The sequence below is a fragment of the Parasteatoda tepidariorum genome, chromosome 5 (genome assembly GCF_043381705.1).
Source record: "Parasteatoda tepidariorum isolate YZ-2023 chromosome 5, CAS_Ptep_4.0, whole genome shotgun sequence".
NCBI lineage: Eukaryota > Metazoa > Arthropoda > Arachnida > Araneae > Theridiidae > Parasteatoda > Parasteatoda tepidariorum.
The window spans coordinates 86,216,193-86,239,458 of record NC_092208.1 but is presented as its reverse complement, the minus strand read 5'-3'; the positions used below and the strand labels follow the sequence as shown (position 1 = coordinate 86,239,458).

At 29.2% G+C, this 23,266-nt stretch overlaps 2 protein-coding genes across 5 annotated transcripts in view; one reads left to right on the top strand and one right to left on the bottom strand.

The window, feature by feature from the left end:
* Window positions 1–2,358: 2,358 nt before the first annotated feature.
* LOC107456569 (zinc finger protein 845) overlaps window positions 2,359–23,266 on the top strand; it is a 45,232-nt gene continuing 24,324 nt past the window's right edge. The window contains exons 1-2 of the mRNA XM_071181095.1: window positions 2,359–4,296; window positions 22,743–22,882. Of these exons, the coding sequence (XP_071037196.1) occupies window positions 2,967–4,296; window positions 22,743–22,882 (1,470 nt within the window). The 5' untranslated portion in view covers window positions 2,359–2,966. The remainder of the gene's footprint in view (window positions 4,297–22,742; window positions 22,883–23,266) is intronic.
* Window positions 8,251–23,266, bottom strand: part of LOC107456566 (uncharacterized) — a 28,759-nt gene continuing 13,743 nt past the window's right edge. For 2 of the 4 annotated variants that reach the window (XM_071180719.1, XM_043050236.2), the window contains 5 exons: window positions 22,767–22,880; window positions 22,560–22,685; window positions 14,618–14,752; window positions 14,089–14,195; window positions 8,251–11,742 (listed from right to left, as the gene is read on the bottom strand). In XM_071180719.1, the coding sequence (XP_071036820.1) occupies window positions 11,680–11,742; window positions 14,089–14,195; window positions 14,618–14,752; window positions 22,560–22,685; window positions 22,767–22,880 (545 nt within the window). In that variant the 3' untranslated portion in view covers window positions 8,251–11,679. Of the gene's footprint in view, window positions 11,743–14,088; window positions 14,196–14,617; window positions 14,753–22,559; window positions 22,686–22,766; window positions 22,881–23,266 lie in introns of those variants that run through there. The other 2 variants (XM_071180718.1, XR_006226057.2) reach the window with 2 other exon arrangements.

Here is a 23,266-nt window from a genome sequence, read left to right as displayed (position 1 = left end):
TTTTTTCCTTGCTTTAAAGTTCATTTTAAAATATCAAAAGCCTTTCTGACATCCTTTGAAAAGAGATTAATCTTATTGAACAAGTGATGATTATGGACATTAAAAAAAATTTATAGGCAATCTATAACTTTATTCATGAACAGTTTTATAATTTTTATTTTCACCATACAATTTCCCTAAGAAGTGTGACCCATGCCTGTAATTTTGTTCCCAGGGAGAGCTGCGTAAATAGTCCCCAAAAATGAAGAAATTCAAACCGCATAATGATCAACTTTTAATTTTTTTTTTCACCACGCTTATTTCGGACATAATCCTAAACTTAGCATTTTTGCGGCAATAAATAAAAATCCAATTTTTATATTGTATTCGTTTGACCACAAATGACCACCTTTTAGTTTTTTTCTTATAACCCTTATTTTAGTTGTGACCAAAAAAATAAGGTTTTGGGGAAGCGTGAAGTTAACCCCCGAAAATCAGGAAAGTTTAAAATTTCGACTGAATTTGTTTGACCACTTTTTAGTTTTTTTTTACCACTTTTACTTTAGCCGTAATCTTAAGAATAAAGCTTGGAGGAAGCTTTATGTTGGCCCCCGAAAATGAGGAAACTCAAATATACAAACTGCATTCGTTTGACCATAAATGATCATCTTTTAATTTTTTCGACCGCTTTTATTTCGGACATAATCTTTAAAATTATCACATTTTTACGCCATATAAAGAAAATTTCAATTTTTATGGTGTATTCGTTTGACAACCTTTTAGTTTTTTTCCAACCTTATTTTAGCCGTAATCCATAAAAATAAGGCTTGAGGGAAGCGGAAAGATAGCCCCCGAAAATCTGAAAAATAAAAAAAAATTTCAACTACCTTTGATCGACCACCTCTTAGTTTGTTTGTTTTTTTTACCATCCTTATTTTAGCCGTAATCATGAAATTGAATAATATTTTTGAAATTAAATTGTAAACATTAAAATATTTGTCTTTTCTTAGAATTAAATTTCAATGGATCTACGAGACTTCAAGTTGTTACCGCGGTTCCGCTTGTACATATTCTGAGCCTGGATTCAATTGGAAGGATTCTTGCACTCTCATGTGCAACTGCTGAATTTTGCAGGAAATTGGCGATCGAAATGGGCTGCAGGTGGCGTAGAGCAGAACTCTTTTCCTATGGCAACACTTCACATGCTTTCCCCATTAGCGTGTGGAAAGTCATAGAGGAAGGAAGTACGTTAGTTTCTCTCTTGATTTTCATATAAATTAAAATCTTTTAAGTTGGAAAACTATATGGAACTGAAAACTACATTAAACATAGTTCTAAAGAAAAGTATCAAGGAAATTTTTAAAAATATTTTTATTAAGTAAAAAGGAAAAATATTAAGAAAAGGGAAAATATCGTAGTACATTATTCCTATATAACTGAAAAGAGGAGGAGAGGGAAGGGAGAAGGGCTAAAGGCATGAAACCGGTCTCTCCCCAGATGGCGTATTCGAGTGTTGCGATCGCGAATTCTTAATCTCAGGCTTCATTTTCCGCCCTCTGAAATAGAACCGAATAAAACTAAATTTTTTTTTTCATTNTGATGGCATGTCTTCGGATCATCCTCAGGGATGTTTCCCAGACCGTCGCCAATAGCCCATTGTGCAGCTCTAGTGCGACAAAGTGCCCTTAATTTGTTCTATGTAAAAACTTAATAAAATTTAGAGGCAAGATTTTGAAAACGTATGACAGGACCGGCTTTCACTATTTTAAATGCAGAAAAATATCTTATGTTATTTAGATTTGTCATTCCAAAAAAATTTAATTTATCATCTGCAGAGTAACAAAACTGTGGTGTCATGTCTTCAGATTATTCACGGGGATGCTTCCCAGATCGTCACCAGTAACTCATTGCGCAGCTCTAAAACTGCATTAATAAAGAACTGCGACTACTAGTTAAAACATCGAAATTGTGTGATCATTTTATTTTTCGAACTCTTAACAAGTTCTTCGCCTATGCGAATTCATGTATGCCAGATTAGGAAATATGTGAACCTTATTGGTGAAAATACTACTAAAAACTCACCAATCATGTTTTCGCTCGCATCTCCTAATTCAGATACGCGAGGCTTTCACATCCAGTGTGAATGTCCCATAAGCAAAAAAACAAAGGTGAGAAAATCTTACAGATTTTCGCACCTTTGATCACCGTCGGGAGAAAATGAGAGCTTGATTGGTGAGTTCGTTGAGAGAAAATATATTTTACCAATCAATCCTGGAGGGGAAAATATATGTAGTGAGAATGACCCTTGTAATCGTTATTTACCTTTACCTTAAATTCATGGCAGCCAAAGCAAATAACTGCAACTGTACGATTTAAAAATTATAAACAAACAAATCTGTAAACAAACTTCTTAGATTTATCATCGACTTAGGCAAAGAAAGAATTACCAAATTTTTATAATTTCATCTAAAAATTCCTCCAGACAAACATATTTTTATAAAATTTGCTAAATCAGGAATTCTAAATTTATTAAGAGATTATACACCTTTCATTATCTAGGATAAGTTTTAGAATAAGAAATGAAGACATATTTTTTCCTATTACAGTTAAAAAAGAAAAACAATAATGCCTACTTTGTGTACTTCCTTGAACCTTTACAAGTAACAAAAAAGTATCTAAAATAAATGTACTTATATGTTTTGAGCAGAAAAGCAATTTTAATATTCATAACTTTTAAAGCCTTATTTAAATTATGCATAATATCAGAAATCAACTTAAAATATTATCTTGTTCATTCTGAAGATCTACTTTATTCATGCACACTGTATCTATAACACAATATATACATGGAAAGTAGTAAACACTCTCTTGTTCATACTACTGAAAAACTTCTTTCAGGCTCTATGTGTGTTAAAACATTGGCAGGAAAAGCTAGCTTATAGAGGCACTGTCGAGTAGATACTGGATTGAAGCCATTTACGTGTAGTATGAATGATAAAACATTAACCCATACAGCTACTTTAAATAAACATACTGTTACTGACAGTGGAAAAAAAACATTCACGTGTAGTGTGTGTGACAAAGCATTCACTGATAAAGCCACTTTAAATAGACACAATGTTATTCATAGTGGGAAAAAACCATTCAGGTGTAGTGTATGTGACAAAACATTTACACTGAAATTCAATTTAAATAGACACTCTCTTACTCATACAGGAAAAAAGTCTTTCACATGTAGTGTGTGCGATAAAACATTTGCTCATAAAGTCAGTTTAAATAAGCACTTTTTAACTCATACTATAGAAAAGCCTTATTCATGCAGTGTTTGTAATAAAGCATTCACACAGATAGACCATTTAAATAAACATTCACTTGTTCACGGGGAGAAATCTTATTCATGTAGTGTTTGTGATAAAAAATTCACACGGAAATACAATTTAATTGTACACTGTGCTACTCATACTGGAGAAAAGCTATTCTCATGTAATGTATGCAATAAAACATTCACCCAAAAATGTAGTCTGGTTCGCCACTATCTTGTTCATACTGGAGAGAAACCTTATTCATGCAGTGTATGTGATAAAACCTTTGTGAATAGAACCAGTTTAAAAAATCACTCTCTTGTTCATACTGGAGAGAAGCCTTATTCATGTAGTGTATGTGATAAAACATACTCACATAAATTTAGTCTAAATAAACACTCTCTTGTTCATACTGGAGAGAAGCCTTATTCGTGCAATGTTTGTGATAAAATATTCACACAGAAAGCTGATTTAACTGCACACTCTGCTATTCATAGTGGAGAGCAGTTTTCATGTAGCATATGTGATAAAACATTTGCACATGAAGTCGGTTTAAGTAGGCACTACCTGGTTCATACTAGAGACAAATCATATTCATGTAGTGTATGTAATAAAACATACATATATGAGACTGATTTAAATAAACACTTTCTTGTCCATACTGGAGAGAAGCCTTATTCATGCAATGTGTGTAATAAGCTATTCACACAGAAAGGTAGTCTTAAAAGACACTACCTAGTTCATAATGGAGTGAAGCGTTATTCATGTATTGTATGTAGTAAAACATTTGCACAAAAATCTGGTTTAAATACGCACTGCCTTATTCACAGTGGAGAGAAGCCTTATTTATGCAATATTTGTGGTAAAACATTCTCACGGAAATACAATTTCAATGAACACTCCGCTCTTCATGCTGACAGGAAGCTACTCTCATGCAGTGTGTGTAATAAAACATTCAGATGGAAAGCTAGTTTATATAAACACTCTCTTGTTCATACTAGAGAAAAAACTGATTTAAATTAAATCTTTATATTTTTTTCATAGTTGATAGAGCCTTATTCAATGCAGTTTGTAAATAAACATTCACACTTAAAAATCAGTTTATTTCCTGTAGATTGAGCGTGTGTGTGATAAATGTTTCAAAAATAAATATTATTAGGATTTAAAACTGTTAAAAAAAAGAACTTTGATGAAGCCATGTGAAGTAATTAGAAATAGACTAAATTTATAAATTTTTTTTATTATTATTAAAGAGAAGAAAAAAAATTTCCTTTAATTAGGGTTTATACCTTTCAGGAAAAACTCTGGAATTTCAAATTACCAAATATTCCAATATATAAGTCAACTTAAAAAGCCCAAAAACTTTTATGAAAATCAGGTGGTTGACTTTTACATCAGTGACAATTGTTGATCGTGAAATATTGATGCATTATAAACAATGAGATGGGTGTGAATAACTCTGTATAAAATTACCTGTTTAAAAAACTATTAATTTGTTATTTATAATAGATTTTCAAATTTATCTCACAATATTCTCGTTATGTTTTAAGATTTGTTTAAAAACATTACTTTAAATGAGATTCAGAAAAGAAATTAAGGATAAGAAAAGTTATAAAATATTCAAGAATATTTTCACATCGTTTAAGAAAATTTTACAATAATAATAATAATGGTAAGATAAACCTAGTTAATTGTTCACCTCACAGCATTCATAAATGTGTCTTTATTTGAGGTGGCCGAATTTCGATAAAATGAAAAACTTTCTGCAAACACAAAATCTCAATTAAAAACCTTCTGCATGCCTAATTGATTCTTGTAACTAGTTTCTAGTTTCACCCTTTTTGTCGCAACCTAATTTTAACGAAACCTTTTTTTAAAAAAGTGTTTTAATTTTTATAAAACTCTACATTGGTTGTCACACTTAACAGCACATTTTTCTTTAAATTTAGCATTTTTTTGAAGATGAAAAATTAGTTACAGACGTACCAAATGACTTTGTTATTGTGTCCTATTTTTCTAAGATTGACTACAGGGTAGAATATAGAAATTTTGACCATTTATTTATGTATACATACTAACTCTTCACTCAAGTTTCACTCTTTCCCCGATCATAGATTTACCAAGTGGTAGTAAAACAATTACAAAAATGAATGATGAATTTAAGGGATTTTGAACTGAATTATTTTTTTACAACAATGTTTAGCTGAAAATTAATGTATTTTTCTTCAAGTAATATTTGAATTTCAGATTATTTTCTTCCTTACTTCAGCATTAGTCTTTTCAGCTTATCTACTTTTAATAGTCAAATATATTCTTGGTATAATTTGTGGGAATTTTCCACTGACTTTAGAAATGAAATAATTTAGTTTTTCATAGACTGTAACATCAAAAATATTTAACTTCTACTCTTCTCTAACACTGTCAATAAGCTCATTTAAAAAGTTTTAATAATCATGAATAATTCAGACAAATTTCAAATACACTTTTTGAACTACCGTTCAGTTTAATTCCAGGTTGAAATAAGTTCTAAGTCTTTAAAAAATGGTCAAAAGGAAGCAAATTTGATTTTAATAAGTGCAGAAATATGCATAATTTTTTTTTTTTTTTATCAGTGTACTGATTTCAATTGGCATAATGAAGGCTTTTTCTAGTTGTGGCCTTAAACTTTAATGTCCTTTAAATTTTTGGCTTCCTTGGCAGCAAAAATATGTCCTGCACGAATTGCAGAATAATATGCCTTATAAACTTAATAATTTCACTGGTCAGCAGAAAGAACTTCTGCCATTCACTTTGAAAATGTTTCACAATGCTTGCGAGTATAAGCCAATGATAGCTATAAAGCACAACTTTGATGGCTCTTCTATTTACGCAAATATGTTTCTATCTCCTTGAAGCATTGCCCTGCTTCCACAGCAACTTTATATAAACTGGGATTTAATCAGCATTTTACGTAGAACTTCAATCTTTTTAGAAACACCAGCCAAATTTTAGGCAATTAAGAGTTTGATTTTTATGCAATTAAGAGTTCTTTTAATTTTTTATGAACTTTAATTGAAATCTTTGTATCTTTTATTAATTTACTACTGAAACAATTTTATGTATCTTTTTCCTAGCCCTTCGACACAAAATTTGTGACAAAATAAAAGAAAAAATATATTTAGCATTTTAATAATTTATGGTTAGGAAATACAGCATGAAGCATTTGTGTCTTTTTCTGTGTTAAAACCAACATTTTCTGAACAAATTTTTTTCAAATTTGCAGTTATTGAGATCAAAGAGAAATAATTATTCAATGGAGAAAAAAAACATTTTTTTTTTCAATCTACATTTTTTGGATTTTATATTTTAGTACTAATGTAATTATGATAATCTAATAGATTTTTTTAGTAACTATCCAACTGTTTTTTTATAATATCGCAATAAAGTATTGCTTATAATTAGAGCGTAAGAAAAAACATAAAGGGAACACAGGTGTCCCATCAAGGGGTTAAAGTGACTAAATAAAGCAACACTGGTGGAAAAAAAAAACATGTATGCATCTTTATAATTAGATTTTTATTATAATTAAAAATACTATTTACAAAATTCGAAGCAAACTTGAAGTTATGAAAATATTGCATTCAATTTACAATCAGCAATTCATAAATTTCATACATATTCTAGTTTGTAATACTGGAATCATTTTTCAATAAAATCACTGAATAAAACTTTTAAGTGCACTTTGATTATTAAAATACATTATCTAAGCTGAAAAATTCTTGATTTTTTTACAGCCTTATACACAAAAATATACTGATACTGTATAGTTGTGCAAATTGAGAAGTACATTTTGTTACATACAGTATACAAACCATAACAATATTTTGATTCTTAAAGAATATTAATTTTAATCAGAAATATACAAGTATATTATTTATATCAATTTTAAAAAAGCATTTAGTAGTGATGCTCACTACTAAGATTAAATAGGACAACCTTTTTAAACTTGGCTTAATTCAGCCGAGNTTTGATTCTTAAAGAATATTAATTTTAATCAGAAATATACAAGTATATTATTTATATCAATTTTAAAAAAAGCATTTAGTAGTGATTCTCACTACTAAGATTAAATAGGACAACCTTTTTAAACTTGGCTTAATTCAGCCGAGATCTGCATTAACCCTAGATTCATAAACATGCTAATAAATAAAATAATAAATTACTGAATTATCTACTAAAGTACTTTAAAGTTCACCTTTCTATCTCCTTCACATTTAAAGTTACATTAGTTGTTCATGTATTTTGTGACATAAATGTTTATGAATCTAAGGTTAATGTAGTTACAATATGCATTAACAGTAATAACAAATACAAATAAATATCACAGATGTTATATTTATAGAATAAATGAACACATCTTGTATATTTAAAAATGTGCCTATTTTAAGTCTACAACATTTTATTATTAATTTAAAATGAAATAATTACAAAAAAAGTATACATATTAATTAAAACTAATATATAAAATAAAATTTTTTAAAATTATAATAGTTAAAATAATAATAATAGAGAATTAACCCTTTTAGAGTTAGTTCTTTCTTCTTTTAAAAAAAGCTTTTATGGTATTCTCCTGATAACAAATGACGGGTTTTCTCAATGTTATTTGATATGAAAGTAGTGCATAACCTAGAAAATTTAGTACAACTTTCCTCTGAGTCATAATATTTGGAGGGTTAATGGCATTTAAAAATAAACAATTGAATCAGTCATTTAATTTTTTGAATTCTATTTTACTACTGTACTTAAAATATGTATAAAAATAATTATTTCGAATAGCACAAATAAAAATTATATTTGGGTTATTATGTAACAAATTATTATATATACTAGCAAAATATAAATTGTTTGGAATTTTATAAATTTCTTTACATTAGACAGTACCTTTTTTTATTTTAATTTATTAGTATATGGTGAATATAATTTTGTCTTCCACCATAACAACCATAGGTAAAAACTAGGAAATATTGCTACAGGCCAGTGGCAAGCTGTAACATTTTTAATAGAAGCCATTTTTTCAAAATTGAATGATTTTAATTATCTAAAGCCTTTCTTTCGAAGCATATCTCAAAACATGGCAAGATTTTTTTTTTTAATTAAGAAACATTTAAGAAATAAAATAATTTCAAGAATAATATAAAATTTTATTAATATTTCCATATTTATTTAAAGAAAATCATAAAATTCACAATAGGGTACATTTTTGATGAAAAAGTGGTGACTGGTAAGCTATTTTTTAATCACTTTATATGTTATAATTAATGACTGGTGATGACCGTTAATTTTGTTCCATAATAACCCTGGAGAATTAAGAATAGTAATAGCTGAATGGGTATTCTGAATAATATAATACTCAGCTGTTTTATTAAAATGGATGCATCTTATACTGTTGGGTATAATACAAAATACCCAGCTAAAATCATAAAAATTGTGAACATTCAATAATATTTTCTGTCTAAAGTAATCTCTAATAATTTTAAATAACTTTGACTAGTTTTTTTTAAAACAGAAATAAGCATATACATGATCTAATAAATATACATATATTGCATTCTTTTAATAAATTGTATCACAGATTTTTAAAAATGTATGCATACGTTCATATAGGAATATTTATTAAATTGCATCACAGATTTTTAATTAAAAAAATAATAAAATTTAAAGCGCTTAGTAGTTTTTCATGAAGAATAATTTCTTTCAATTCTCTTGGAATAATTTATTTAATAATTAAATATCATCTTATATGGTAACATACTACTTTGAAAAGCTCTTGGTTAAAAGCATTATTTAGGTTAAAGCACATGTTAAGTAACAAAAATTCACATTTAAAAACTATGAGGAAATGACTAGCAGCTGCTGAAAATTTGATCCAAAAAAAAAAAAAAACGTGGAATCATTATGTCAAAAAGTGAATAATGCTGAGAATGATTGTAACTGCAGTGAAATTCAACCCGTTTAAAAGAGATAACTCAAAGACACATTCTGAACTCCGCTTATTGTAAATCTGTATATATCTATATAAAAAAAGCAATCACTATTCACGTTTTGACAGAAGAAAAAAAAGTCGCTGGTAAGATAGTCTATGGTAAAATATATCTTGTTAACAAGATTTTGCAAAAGTTACAATATTTACATTTTAGAATAGTCAAACAAGAAAATTTCTTTGGAATGTAAATTTTTGAGTCGAGGAAGTCCGTCAATCAATCGTCATGACATTCTATGAATTATCTAAAACCCATGCGCTTGTTTTAATAATAGGAAATTACAATGACATATCTGCTAACATGAAAAGGAAAAAAATCCAGTAGATTTTATAAAACAATATGAATTTATGATAATTGTTTCATAATGTACTAAATGTTTCTCAAATAAGAGATTTTTATCGTTATCAAAATAGAAAAACTGCAATATTTTCCAGCTATGAATGACATTAAATGAACTTGAAATGTTATGTTTTATGCTTACTTATAATTTTGAATAATAATATGCATTTGATTAAACAAAGATGAAAATTTTTTTAATTAATTTAAAAAAGAAATTATGAATAAAAATAATTTGAACATTTTAAAACAACAAAAAAAAGTTTTGAGCTGATTTTTATAAATGAGGCTCACTTTATTATATATTACTAGTACTACTTATTTAATTATTCAAGCAAGCAATAATCTGCCCAATTATTCTATTTCAAAAGGGATTTTTTTAATTAACTTACTCCCGTTTAGGGAATGTACAAAAACCAGAATTTTTATTAAACCAGTAGACCAGGAAAAATCAAGTAGAGTTGGCAGCTATACAATCAGTCAGTTTATTTAATATTAACATGACATTTAAAGACAAACACATTTTCAGTCAATTATAGTAGATCTTCTCTAGATATTTATTTATAAAAATATATATGTAATCTCTTCATTAATTTTGACTAGTTTTTTTTCATAAATAAATAAGTACATAATTTAAAAACACATAAATAATAATTTAATAACACATTATGTACATAATTTAATAACATTTTAAAGTAGACGAAAAATTTAAATTGAAGCATATTTAAGAATATATATTTATGATTATACGAAAGAGATTAATAATTTTCTTTCCCATAAATTGAAGGTTCTTTAAGCATGATTTTTTAAAGTGTAAATTGATTGACATCATTTAGTATATAAAATATGACCCTCTTGTCTTTTAAGTATGAAGGCTATTTTGTTCTTATTTTTGTAATTCAGTTATTGGTATTAAGCAAATGTAGATCAATTCAGATATAATTACAACACTATCAATGTAACTAATTCAAGTGAAGATCAAACAAATTCGTAACTTTGAGTGCTACTAAAAGTATTGCGTCCAGATATTTGTAATATGGCAAAGTGCTTTGCTTTTTACAAAAAATTTCATTTGTCAAAGATTAGTTTTTGGTTCTTTATTTACATAATTTGATAAAAAGTTAAAATGTAGTCAAAAGAATTGTTTGGACACGCCAAAATAATTAAAAGAAACAGTAAATAACTACAAACTAAATTTTGCAAATATGTGACTATTTTTGCTTGTTTTTTAAAAGGTATAGCATGACATAACTACTATAAAGTGGTGAATTATATAAGCCTACAAGTTATTTAGAAATGGTGGATAAAAATCTACTAAATTGAATTTATTAAACCACAAATCACAATTGATTAACTACCACTTTAAAATATTTGCTGTCTGGAGCAAGTTGGCATCTCTGGCACAGCTCTTTTTTTTAAATAATTACATAGTTATAAAATAATAGGTAAGCAGAAGGATATGAATAAATTAATGTATAATACATTATGTTTCCTTACAAATTAATAATAAAATACTCTTACTAAATTGTGTAGTAAGGAAGTCATAGGGAAACTTAAAAATAATAATAATAAGTTACTGGAATTAGGTAGAACATTATAAAAGTAAAAATTATAAAAAATATTTTATAAAAGGAATACATTAGGTCCATAAACATATAATAATAAACTAAAATAGTCATTTGAAAAGGCAGTCAATGCAAAAATTGGACAACATGAAAATAATTTCAAAGACTTTCATACAAGATAAATTCTAAAGAAACTGAAATTCTTATTTTATTAAAAAGAACTTAATTGAATCAGTTTTTAATGGTATTTTCATATGTTCTTATTTGTTTTACTCAAAGTGGGAGTTATCTTTAAATGGGTCGTATAAGCATTCATGTCTTACGTCCCAAAATTGAAACATTTTGATTTTTATAGAGTAAATATTTTTTTAAAGTTTACATTTTTTTTATTAATATTTTTGCTTTCATTTAACAGCATTTCATATAATCAAGCAGAAAACAAAGTTGAAAAAAAATACAGGCAATAATGAGTTAATATCAATGTCCATTTTCATGTCTCGATTGAAAAATCCAGCTTACAGCTTTTACCAAATTATTATTCTAGAAATGAAAAAAGATAATTCAGTAAAAATCATATGATTACTTTACATTTAATATAAAAATTTAAAAAGAACTATTACAATCCACAGTTTCTATATTAAAAAAATATTGGAATAGTTAAATCTAACAAAGAAGAAATGAATGCATAGATTTAGTTAGACATTACATAAAGCAGTTAGGTATGTAGTAGTCTATCTATATCAAGTGTTTTATAAACCTATTGCTGTGGCCAGAAAAACTAAATTTTTTTATAGTTAACTACGACTACTTAAGCACAAGAATAGTTAATAACAGATACCACTATTTTTTTTGTTAGTTAATATAGTGATTACATACTGGCTTAAAAATATAATCACAACTAAACAACTTTTAAGAGAAATTTTACTGGATTTAATCATGTTCAAATTTTAAGAAATTGAACACTGAAAAAAAAAATATTTCTGAGAAAATGGTTTATAATATCAAATTGGCTTATATAAATATGAATTAAATAAGAAATATTATGTTTATAAGAGCCAATTTATTATTCTATACATTTAAACTAGTTTTTGTGTGCATGTTTTTGTTTTCTAACTATTTGATTAGGCTTTCTAGTTAGCTAGTGAATAAGCTTCATCTGAAAAATAATAGCATTTTGGCCACCTAAAAAAAATTTGAGTGCCATAAAAATTTTGAGAATAGCTGCTGCAACTGAAAATGCATAAGTTTGTGGAGGGGATTATCATCACATAATGCTTCTTTTGTATTAGTTAAGATTGGTTTTAACCTAATATAAATATATATATATATATACAGATAGAGAGAGGGNACACAGAGCATAGGGAGATATGTCCTGCTCTTAATTAAATGCATAGTTGAGCCAAAAATAGATTTAAGAACAGGATGTGGCTTTTAAAAGTGTGAGAAAGAATTTGGAATAGAATAATTAATTAGGAATAAAGTAGGAGTTGTTTCATAGCAAAGAAACTAACATAAAAAGATTAATAAAAGCTTTTTATGTTACATATATATACACAGATAGAGAGAGGGAAAATATTCCACTTCTCTAATAGTTTTTAATAAAAACTAAATTTTGTAGAAATTGCAAAAGTTTTTTTTCTCCCCTACTTAAAACGTCGACACAACAGATACATTCCTTTGCAATTGAACCACATGCATCTCTCTTTCTTTTATTTTTCTACAATTTTATATTCCCTTTATTAAATTGGATTAGCAATTTATTTAAATCTTCATTCAATATTAGTTCCAAAACCATTAAAACAAAAGCGGCCAAATGTGAATAAAAGTACAAAGAAGAAATGATTTCAAATGTGATGATACTGTAACATCATGGAAAAAAAATGTTGCTTATTTTAAATGATAATAAAATATTTCCTCACATCTAATGTGTCTGTAATTTTCTCATGCAAATTATTTGAAATATACCAAACATTCAAAAATCAATGATCCTTTTTCGGCCATCATTGATTATGTGTATAAAAATAAAGTTTTCTTTTTTTTACGAAACTGTTCTCCGAGATCTAAAATGTTTTTACTTTTTTCTTGTTTTTCTACTCAAAATAAAATAAAGGTCAGGATTATTTTCCCTTGAAAAAAAATCCTATATATTATCTCTGAATTTAATGCTTAAATGCTAATTTTTACCTACCTTCTCACTTAATTTTTTTTTTTTTTTTGTGCATTCAACTACTTTTATATTTTGTAAATAATGCTATATTAAATGGGTTGCATGCAAGAATAGCCTGGCTGATAAGGCTTTGGGCCCATGTCTGAAAGGTCGTGAGTTCCATCCTCATCGGCCAAAGACTCGCCATGTACAAAATGATGACTGGCGCAAGCTAAATCGTTCAGGGACAAAAGTCCTCTGAGTTTACATGAAAAATCAATACCTCTGGGGGTACTGGATTGGAGATTAATCCTTCTCGGGTTCAATCTGAAATTACGATCTGAGGATGAATGAATGGGTCCACCCTGTAAAACGGGATGTGACATATGTATGTTGTCTTCAGATCATCCTCAGGGATATCTTCCTAACCGTCCCCAATAACCAATTGTGCAGCTCTAGAGCAACATAAATAAAAGTACCTTATCGTTAAATGTATTGTCTTCTAAGAATGATGAAAGAATTTAGATTTGACAATTAGAATAACAAATTAACATGTAAAAACCATATAAAACAATGTTTTTCTTATGAGAGATGATTAAATAAGAAAACTGGTTATGTACAATAAATGTAATTTTTGGCTACAAAAACATTAAAAATTGATCAGAATAAAAGTATTGATCAAAATAAATGTTAAAATTATATATTCTGTCCAATACTTAACAATATATGTTACAACTCACTGTTGCTTCTAAAGCCATTGAAGCTTGATCCGAAGTAAAGCCCATCATAACTATTGCTTCGATTGCTTCAGCTGCTTTAGAATTATCTGCTAGTGGCTCATTAAAATCTAATAAATAAATAAAAATATTTATATATAAAAAAACAGAATAGTATACCTAATATTGCATTTATGAGTTTAGCAAGGTTAAAAAATTAACACTTTTTAGTTTTATATTCTAATAGTACTATAAAATTGTAAAAAATGTCAAATTAAAGAAGGGGAAGTAAAGTGAGCAGGCATGAAAATAATTTTGATTATAAAAGTTAAAACAATTAGCTTTTCATAAAATAATATTTATACATCATTGAAGCGTACTATAAATGCGGCAAAATTTGTACAAAAGAATATTTTTTAATAAAGCTTATTGCAAATATTTATAACTTTAACTTAACCATTACCAAAATGGTAATGTGATTGACATTCATCATGACTTTGAAGGGTTTTTTTTACCCTTCTTTTTTGACTTAGCTTAAAAATAAGAGAATTACCTTCATTTATATGATCTAAATACCAATCCAGAGCTTCTTCAATTCCTTTATTCTGTGTTTCATGCAAAGCTCTTTTGCTTTCTTTCATAGAAATACCCATATCAGTCAACTGGAACACAAGACTTTCATACTTTTCTAAAAAATATTTAAAAAAAACTTAGAGGAAGGACAAACACAAAAACATTCCATAATTTAAATTACAATGTTTAGCAGTGAAAGAAACATGGCTTTCACTTTCGTGTGAACTTACATTAAATAGTTTTTGAAATTCTTCTGTGATAAGGTTCCATCAAATTATAAACTAATAACTTCAACTCAGCGTAAGATAATATTTTATCCCAATAAACAATTTTATTTTGCTTACAAATGGATTTTCTATTTATTCGCACGGATTTATAAATTTTAATACTCGGTTAATTAGTAAATAAAAAATAACAATTAAATATTTTTTTAAAAATGTTTTGCTCATTTTAGTTTCTGAAGCTTAAACACTGCTGATTTGCCAAAAAGATTTTACCCTCCTGGTCACCAGGCAAAATGTAATATTTACACTCTCTTAACAGACCTGTATAATATACAGTGGGTGATCGGTTAACGAACATAATCCGTTCCAAGACTATGTTCGCTATNTTTGCTACCATAGCTAAAGTGACCACACGTCCCAATTTTGGCGGGACAGTCGCGATTTTTGGTGGACTATCCCGCCGATTTTTAAAAATGTCCCGCTTTTTAGAAAATATCTGCATTTCTTATTTTAAATGTACTGTAAAAATATATTACCTATTATGTATATTATTAAGTATTATGGTAAATATAAAGAAATAAAAAATACATTAAAAAAACACATAAAATGCATGCAGAGTAAACTAAATTAGGCAATGTACCGAGTTACTCGGTGGTGTTCGATCATTGTCGTTACGTATCGGCTTAATTCAGATAAATGCAGACAGTGCGGTTTGTTGTTTCCAATTTGACGTTCGGTTTGACTCATTATTTGATTGACGAAGGAAGTGGTAGAGCAATAGTCACCACAACGTAACGGTCAATAAGGTAAAATTTAATACTCTTTTTTAGCCTTTGTAGTAAATTTTTGTATTTATTTCTAGTATTTACGCACAGAATAAAAGATGAGTTAAAAAAGAGAACGCAAATTTAATGAAGAGCTAAGCAGAGAATTTCCATTTATTAAAAAACCAAAATAGACTATATGGTACGGTGTGATAAATGCAATGCTGAATTTTCTGTCTCACATGGCGGAAAAAACGATATTACTGAGAGGCACAAAAGATTTTTGAATAATGCCGCTTCCTCGTCTAAAATGGAACAGTTTTTTCGCAGTGTTAGCTTTGGCAACAAGGAAAAACAGCTAGCATTAGCGGAAGGGCTATTTGCTTTCCACATCATAAACCACAATCAAAGTTTCAGAACAATGGATAGTACGTCGCAAATGATCAAAACATTATACGACAAAAAATTTGCATGTGCAAAGACAAAAACGGAAGCAATTATTTATAATGTTTTTTCACCATATCCGTTTTCACAATTGCAGAAAGAATTAGAAAAAATGCGCATTTATATCCATATATTCTGATGCTTCCAACCACAAAGATTTAAAATTATTTCCCACAATTGTTACATTTTTCGATCCAGAAACAGGAATTAAAATTAGAATATTAGATTTTGTTTCATTGCCGGGTGAAACTTCACAAAAATTTTTTGATTCAATAAGTACTATTTTAAGAAATAATAATTTGAACAATAAAATTATTGCCTATTGTGCGGATAACACTAACGCAAATTTTGGTGGAAAAGCTAGAAGAGGAATCAATAACGTTTTTATGAAACTTAACGAACATTTGAACCAAAAAATTATTGGAGTAGGTTGTGCAGCTCATATTCTACATAAGGGGCCGTTCAAAAAGTACGTACATCCCGAAGGGGGGGGGAGGATTTGCTATTATGTACGGTTTTGTACGATGGGGTGGGGGGGAGGTATTATACAAAGTACGTACTTTATAAACATACACCAAATTTAAATTTGACTTTATCCTACACCCTCCTTAAGTAAATATTTAATTTTATTTAAAACATAATTATTTTAATTTTTATGAAAAAGGGGGGTAGACTAATAAAATGTACGTACTCTAAGGGGGTGGGAGTAAGACCTTATGTACGGTAATGTACGAAGGNCCGTTCAGATGTAATAATAATCTATACAGTGGGTGATCGGTTAACGAACATAATCCGTTCCAAGATTATGTTCGCTACCCGAATTGTTCGTTAACCGATCATCGATTCACCATAGACTTCTATGTGAAATCGATTAATTGGTTCTGGAGACCCAAAAAATTAAATTTTAAAAAATGTCTAATTTCTTAGTAAGTTTTTAAAAAATAATGCATACATATAGTCTTGCATATTAATCAGTCCTTTTTATTTTTTGCTTATTGGGCGTTGAAGAACATGTCCAATGTCGATTGCTTTTCTCTCTTTCTCAGGATTTTCCGGAAGTAATTAATAGCATTGTCGTTGTAAAGATCCCCAACTCTACTGACATCAGGTTTCGGTGCCATTCTAAGACCATTGCTATGACATCCTCCCACTTTTTCAAAAGATCTTTAATGGCAGTTGTCGGCATTGGTCCTCTTTCGTCTTCCTCTTGTTCACAAGGAGACACATTTCGCTGTGTTTCTTGGTGTACTTCATTCAAAATTTCTTGGAGTTCTTCTGTCGTCAGTTCATCTTCACGTCCCTTTATGAGCTCTTCTATGTCATCCGCGTTCACCTCCAATTCCAGATCTCTAGCAGATGTCAAAATTTCAGAAATGTCTCCCTAATCACCTCCGTCTCCTTGAACGAAGGATGGACACAGCTTCCGCCAAGCAGAAATCAACTGTCGCTGTGTGACTTCTGACCACGCCTTTTGAATGATACGAATAGCTTCAAGAATGTCAAATTTTTCTTTCCTAAACTTTTTTGAAGTCATTGTTGAGGAGAATTGGCTTGCTTCAAAACACCGACGAAACAGCACGCGAGTGTACAATTTCTTGAAAGCTGCAATAACTACCTGATCTATCGGCTGAATCAGCGAAGTCGTATTCGGAGGTGAAAACTGAACTGTCAGCCAGGGAAAGTCTGTCAACAAATTATCTTCAAGATCCTTTGGATGTCCTGGTGCATTGTCCAATAGCAGCAGTGCTTTCAACGGCAAGTCATTGGTATCAAGGTAGTCCTTTATGCTCGGACAAACTTCAAATAGCCATTCTTTGAAAAGATACTGCGTGACCCATGCCCTCTGATTCGATCTCGACATTACTGGCAGTTTGTTCTTAATTATGGAATTTTTTTTTTAATGCTCTGGGATTCTCAGAGTGGTAAACAAGAAGTGTTTTAAGCTTTATAATAATAATTATTGAATGACCTTTAAATTTAAATTCATTGTTAATTCAAGTTTCATTTAGTAATTATCAATACTAAGCATGCTTTAAATATCTTATTTTGTATGCAAAATAATAACAAACGCTTAATAGTACTTTTTTTTTTCTGGCCGAGAAGTGTTCATTAGAATTCGTTTTGTTCATTATCCGAATATGTGTTCGATGTCCGAACTCAAAAAATCTTTCTTGAAAGTGTTCGTTATCTGAATATGTATTCGTTAACCGAACACAAAAATCTTTCGTGAAAGTGTTCGTTAACCGATTTGTTCGTAAACCGATCTGTTCGTTAACCGATCACCCACTGTACATGGAAAAATTTGCTACCATAGCGGACATTTTTTTACTATTACTAAAATAGTAAAGCAATCTGTCTCTTCAAAAAGAGTTTGTCTTTTTCAAATTCCTGAGTAAAAGTTTCATTTTTATGCTTTTTTCTCCCAATGCAAGTTGAATTTAAAATTACCTTTACACGATTTAAAAGCACATATCGCAATTTAAGATCACCCACCGTGTCACATATCAAATATAAAGTTTCTCATTCACGCAATTTAAAAGCCACTATTAAGGTTTTTGTTCAAGGGACTTAAAAATTGTGCATCAGAATTCATATTCACTCTATTTTAAAATGAAACATCGAGATTCATATTCATACGATTTTAGAATCAAACATCAGAATTCATATTCACTCTATTTTGAAATAAAAAATTCAGATTCGCATTCACACAATTATAAAATCATACATATGATTAAAACCAACCTGAATTTACATGAAAGCATTATGAATCATGTGAAGATAATTATCTACAAAAACACCTGAGAAGCCATTGGAAAATAACATTGATTTGGGTTATTTTCCTATAATTTTTAAACAGTTACAAATACAATTTAAGAAAAGTGGTTACAAGAATTAAAAATTTTGGTGGCGCATTAATATTAAATTTTTAAAAAAATAAAAAATCAGTTTGAAAAACCATGCGGAAATGGTCAATAAATGATATATAAGTGTCGGAAAAGACATGGATTTACAATAGAATTAAGCATGTAATTAAGTAATCACTCAAATTAGAAATTTGGATGTTGTAAAAAAAACATCCATTAAAAAATCGAAATTAATAAAATCATATTAAAAGAGCTGTAAAGATGAAAAATAACTGAAAAGTCATGAATTGATCGCATCAAAAAGTGATTACTCACATTTGACCTTTGGATGCCGAATCACATCAAGAAGAAATTCTTCTAATTTGCCATTCGCTTGTCGTAATGAATTAAAAATATTGGAACTTGGAAAAACTTAGTAGAAAGAAAAGGGAAGAAAAAAAACTATTAAAAAACCAGGCAATAAGAGGTTACTACCAATTTTTACTACTATGTTTTTCTAAAACTAGCATTTGATTTTTTTTAATTGGCAATTTGCTCTTCGCTAGTACATTTCCAAAGCAGTTTATATAAATTGCATTTTACAAAGAGTACTTATAGATAATTACATATATATCAAATTAGTTATAGTCGTAGTTAAATAAACAAATGTAGTTTCTTAAGCCACTGCTAGCAGGTTAATCTCAATGAGAAAGTGTCCATCAAAATCCCACATTGAACGGGAGGAAATGAAAGCAAACATGCTGCTTATTGATGTCCTTATCAATAAGAAAAGTGGAATTCCCCCCCCCCTTTTTTTCAAAGAACATGTTCCATCCACCTATTGCAGCACATGGGCTTCTTTTTCTTCGCAGCACATAATTTTTACATCTTTACCCATCCGTTTTAACTGGGTCACATTTAACTGGATGGATCCCTTAATTTAAGGGGTTTTCCTGGAACAGAATAGGTAAGACATCAGTCTATTACTAATCTCAAGAATCAGTCAGCTAAATGACAAGCAAAAGATGCTCACACAACAGAAGGCACTGTAAAAAACATTTGGAATATGCATGACACAATATTCATACAATACTCAGAAAAAATATTAACAGAATATTATGCAGCTTTGTTGCACCAATTAAAGGATGAAATCAATAGGAAATGAGCTCATATGGCAAAGAATGAAGTGTTCTTTCATAAAGTAATGCAATATATACAAATTGCAACCGACTGTGAAATAATGAATTTTTGTCTTGTTATGTGTTAAATTATATATGATATAATTTTAATAAATTTAATTGCAAACATTGCTTTGTTTTATTACTTACATGTTAGTTACATAGAATCAAATTTCTGTATAACCCTCAACACGTCAACCCTCTATTTTTTATTACGAGATAGCACATTTCTGGTATGTCGGGTGTATAAGTCAGTCGTCATTGATAAATCGATTATTATTCCTGTAGACGTCATGTGTCAAATAGGCTCAAAGAAAAATTTCATATAGCCATATACATATGGAAAAGAATATACATAGAAAATAGCCATATCGACTCAAGGGAAAATGTAGATTCATATGTTATTGTAAAATATTTTAAAAAGTAGTGGTTTGAAATTTTTAAATGAGGCTGAAGATTGTTTTCTGTGGCATGAGGTAGAATACATTGCAAAGTGGGATCAACTGACACTGCTAACATTGTTTAAAATCGATACAGGTGTTCTGGAATTTTTAGTTTTGCATCTTTATGGTTTGTTTTAAAGGTTTTCATGCTAATTTATTCAAGAGTATTTAAATATACCTTAACTTTGCTTACTCTTAACTTCTTTTCTGAATCTAATTTAAAGCATTATTTTATATATAAAAGGTAATATGAAAAGAAAATATGTTAGAAAATATACTATAAATTGCATGTAACATAAAAAAGTTTTTGAAAACGATAAATTGATATAAAGTAATTCATATTTTTCTCTTGTTAATGCAATGACATTTCAAAACAAATATCCCTCTTTATTAGTAGTGTATAAGTGACCCTCTATTTTTTATTTTTTTTCAAATTTCGAGAGTCTGAAAAGTTGACTTAACCGCCTGTTACCATGTGAAACAGCAGTTTGTGGTTTCTTGTAGCTAGAACAGGGGTTTCCAACTGGCGGCCCGTGAAGCCTTTTTTTTGTGGCCCGCGAACTAAAACATATTAGTTGTCATTTTTTTTGCGGACGCCGGCCAGGTGGCCGAGTGGTTAGTGTGTCTGGCTGCGGAGCCAATGGCCGCGGGTTCGAATCCCGCTCTGGGCATGAATGTTTCTCTCTCTGCGTTGTCTTCTGTTGTGTGAATGAGTGAATGTGGCCCACCCTATGAACGGGTTTGAGGCAGTATGGTGTGGGTAACGTTGCTCGCCTCCGTGACTTTGGCTCACAGGTGCCCACTGGGTAACGCTAAATGAGTAACAATTCCGGCATCTTCTATGGCGGAGAACGAAAAGTTCAGTGCCTGCCGTTATTCAAAAAAAAAAAATTTGCGGACAATTTTTGTAAAAAATCTACATGGGTTTAAAATACCTTTCTTATTAATAAAAACCTCATTTCTTCATTTCTGTGAAATTTAACATACTAACAGTGCAAATAAATTTTTTTCTCAGGTTTTGCATCCAAGAAAATATCTATTCAAACACAAAAATAATCGTGTATATTGCTCTTTTTTATTTCATTTTTCTTTGTATTTTGTGAATATAATTTAGCATGATCGCATCAGGAATTCTCTTGAAGAAATTCTCCGATTTAACTTTTTGAAACCACTCATTTTGGACGAAAATATTTACACACACACTGGTAAACTTTAAATTTATAATGTAAATATCTATTCTCTAGTGGTTATAGCAGACAAACCTCAATTTTCTCATTAAACATTTTGTGTGCTACTATGTAAGTTTTAATACCAACCTTTTTAAAGTTTTATGCCTTAACAATTAGATATCTGTTGTACATTAATTGTTTAATACATAGGTGCACATTAAAGTTATTGTAGCCAGAATTTTTACTATTTAATATTTTTAAAAATATTATTACTAACAATTAAATATTTTTAAAAATCTACTTCTTATTTTAATTTGTAATCCAATACTTTTGTTTTGTACAACTTGGTAAAAATCTGACAGTAATATTTAATGTTCCTTCAAACATAAAAGAGTCCTACATAAAATTTTGATAAAGTTGCGGCCCGCCATTTGATTTGTGTTTTTAATTGTGGCCCCCGGCCTCATGTAAGTTGGAAACCCCTGAGCTAGAAGATGACAACTGAACAAGAGAAGATTCACCAGATTAGGATACAGATGGGTTGGATGTCAGATCATTGTTCTATGACATGTCAGTTTCCCCATTAATACTCTGTTAGATTAACTTTGTTTAATAACTTTAATCTCATTTCAATGAAATAGAATAAAATTAAGTTAATTTGTGACGCAGTTGTTTGTCGTTTCTCAATGCTAAAAGATGACAAAAGAGAAGATTCATTTGATTGCGTTCTAGGTGGGTTGGATCACAAATCATTGTTAATTGCCATGTTAATTTCCTTTGATAAAAACAAATCATCAGATTAACTCCGTTTTGTAAATTTAATCTAATTTAAGTTAAAGAGAATAAAATAAATTTACCTTGTGAAATAGCATTTTGTTCTTTTTTAGAGCCAGTAGATGGCAATTGAGCGATAGAAGATTCATTAGATTGAGTTCCAGGTGCTTTGGATATCAAATCATTGTTAATTGCCATGTTAATTTCCTCTGTAACAAGACAATTCATTAGATTAACTTCATTTTATAACTTTGATCTCATTTTAGTTAAAAAGAACAAAATTAAAATACCTTGTGCAATAGCAGTTTGTGGTTTTTTAGAGCTAGTAGATGGCAAGCAAGCAAGAGAAGATTCATCAGATTGGGTTCTCGGTGGATTGGATTCTGGATCATTGTTAGTTTCCTCTGTAAGTAAAAATTAAATACATTTTTATATTTATAAATAAAAACCACCAATTTGGTACTATTTTTACCAACAATAAACAATCTTAAAAAATATTTTTCCTACTGAGTTTTATTTAGCTTTTGAAAATAGATGTCTTTATTTGCATTTAAACGGTATATATATACTCAGGGTCACCACTCACGTTCTGAGCAAATGCCCTCTAGGTATGTCTTTTGTAACCAGAGTATACAGAAAAAATGAGTAAGGATCCCGTAGTGCTTGTCCTATGTTTGTGTGACTATGAGCTTTAGTGTGAATGCAACAGAGATCTGCAGTTTCAGGTGCCTATCATGTTATAGAGAAAAAAAGAATATTTATAGAGTTTGAGTCCTTGTGATTAGTGAAA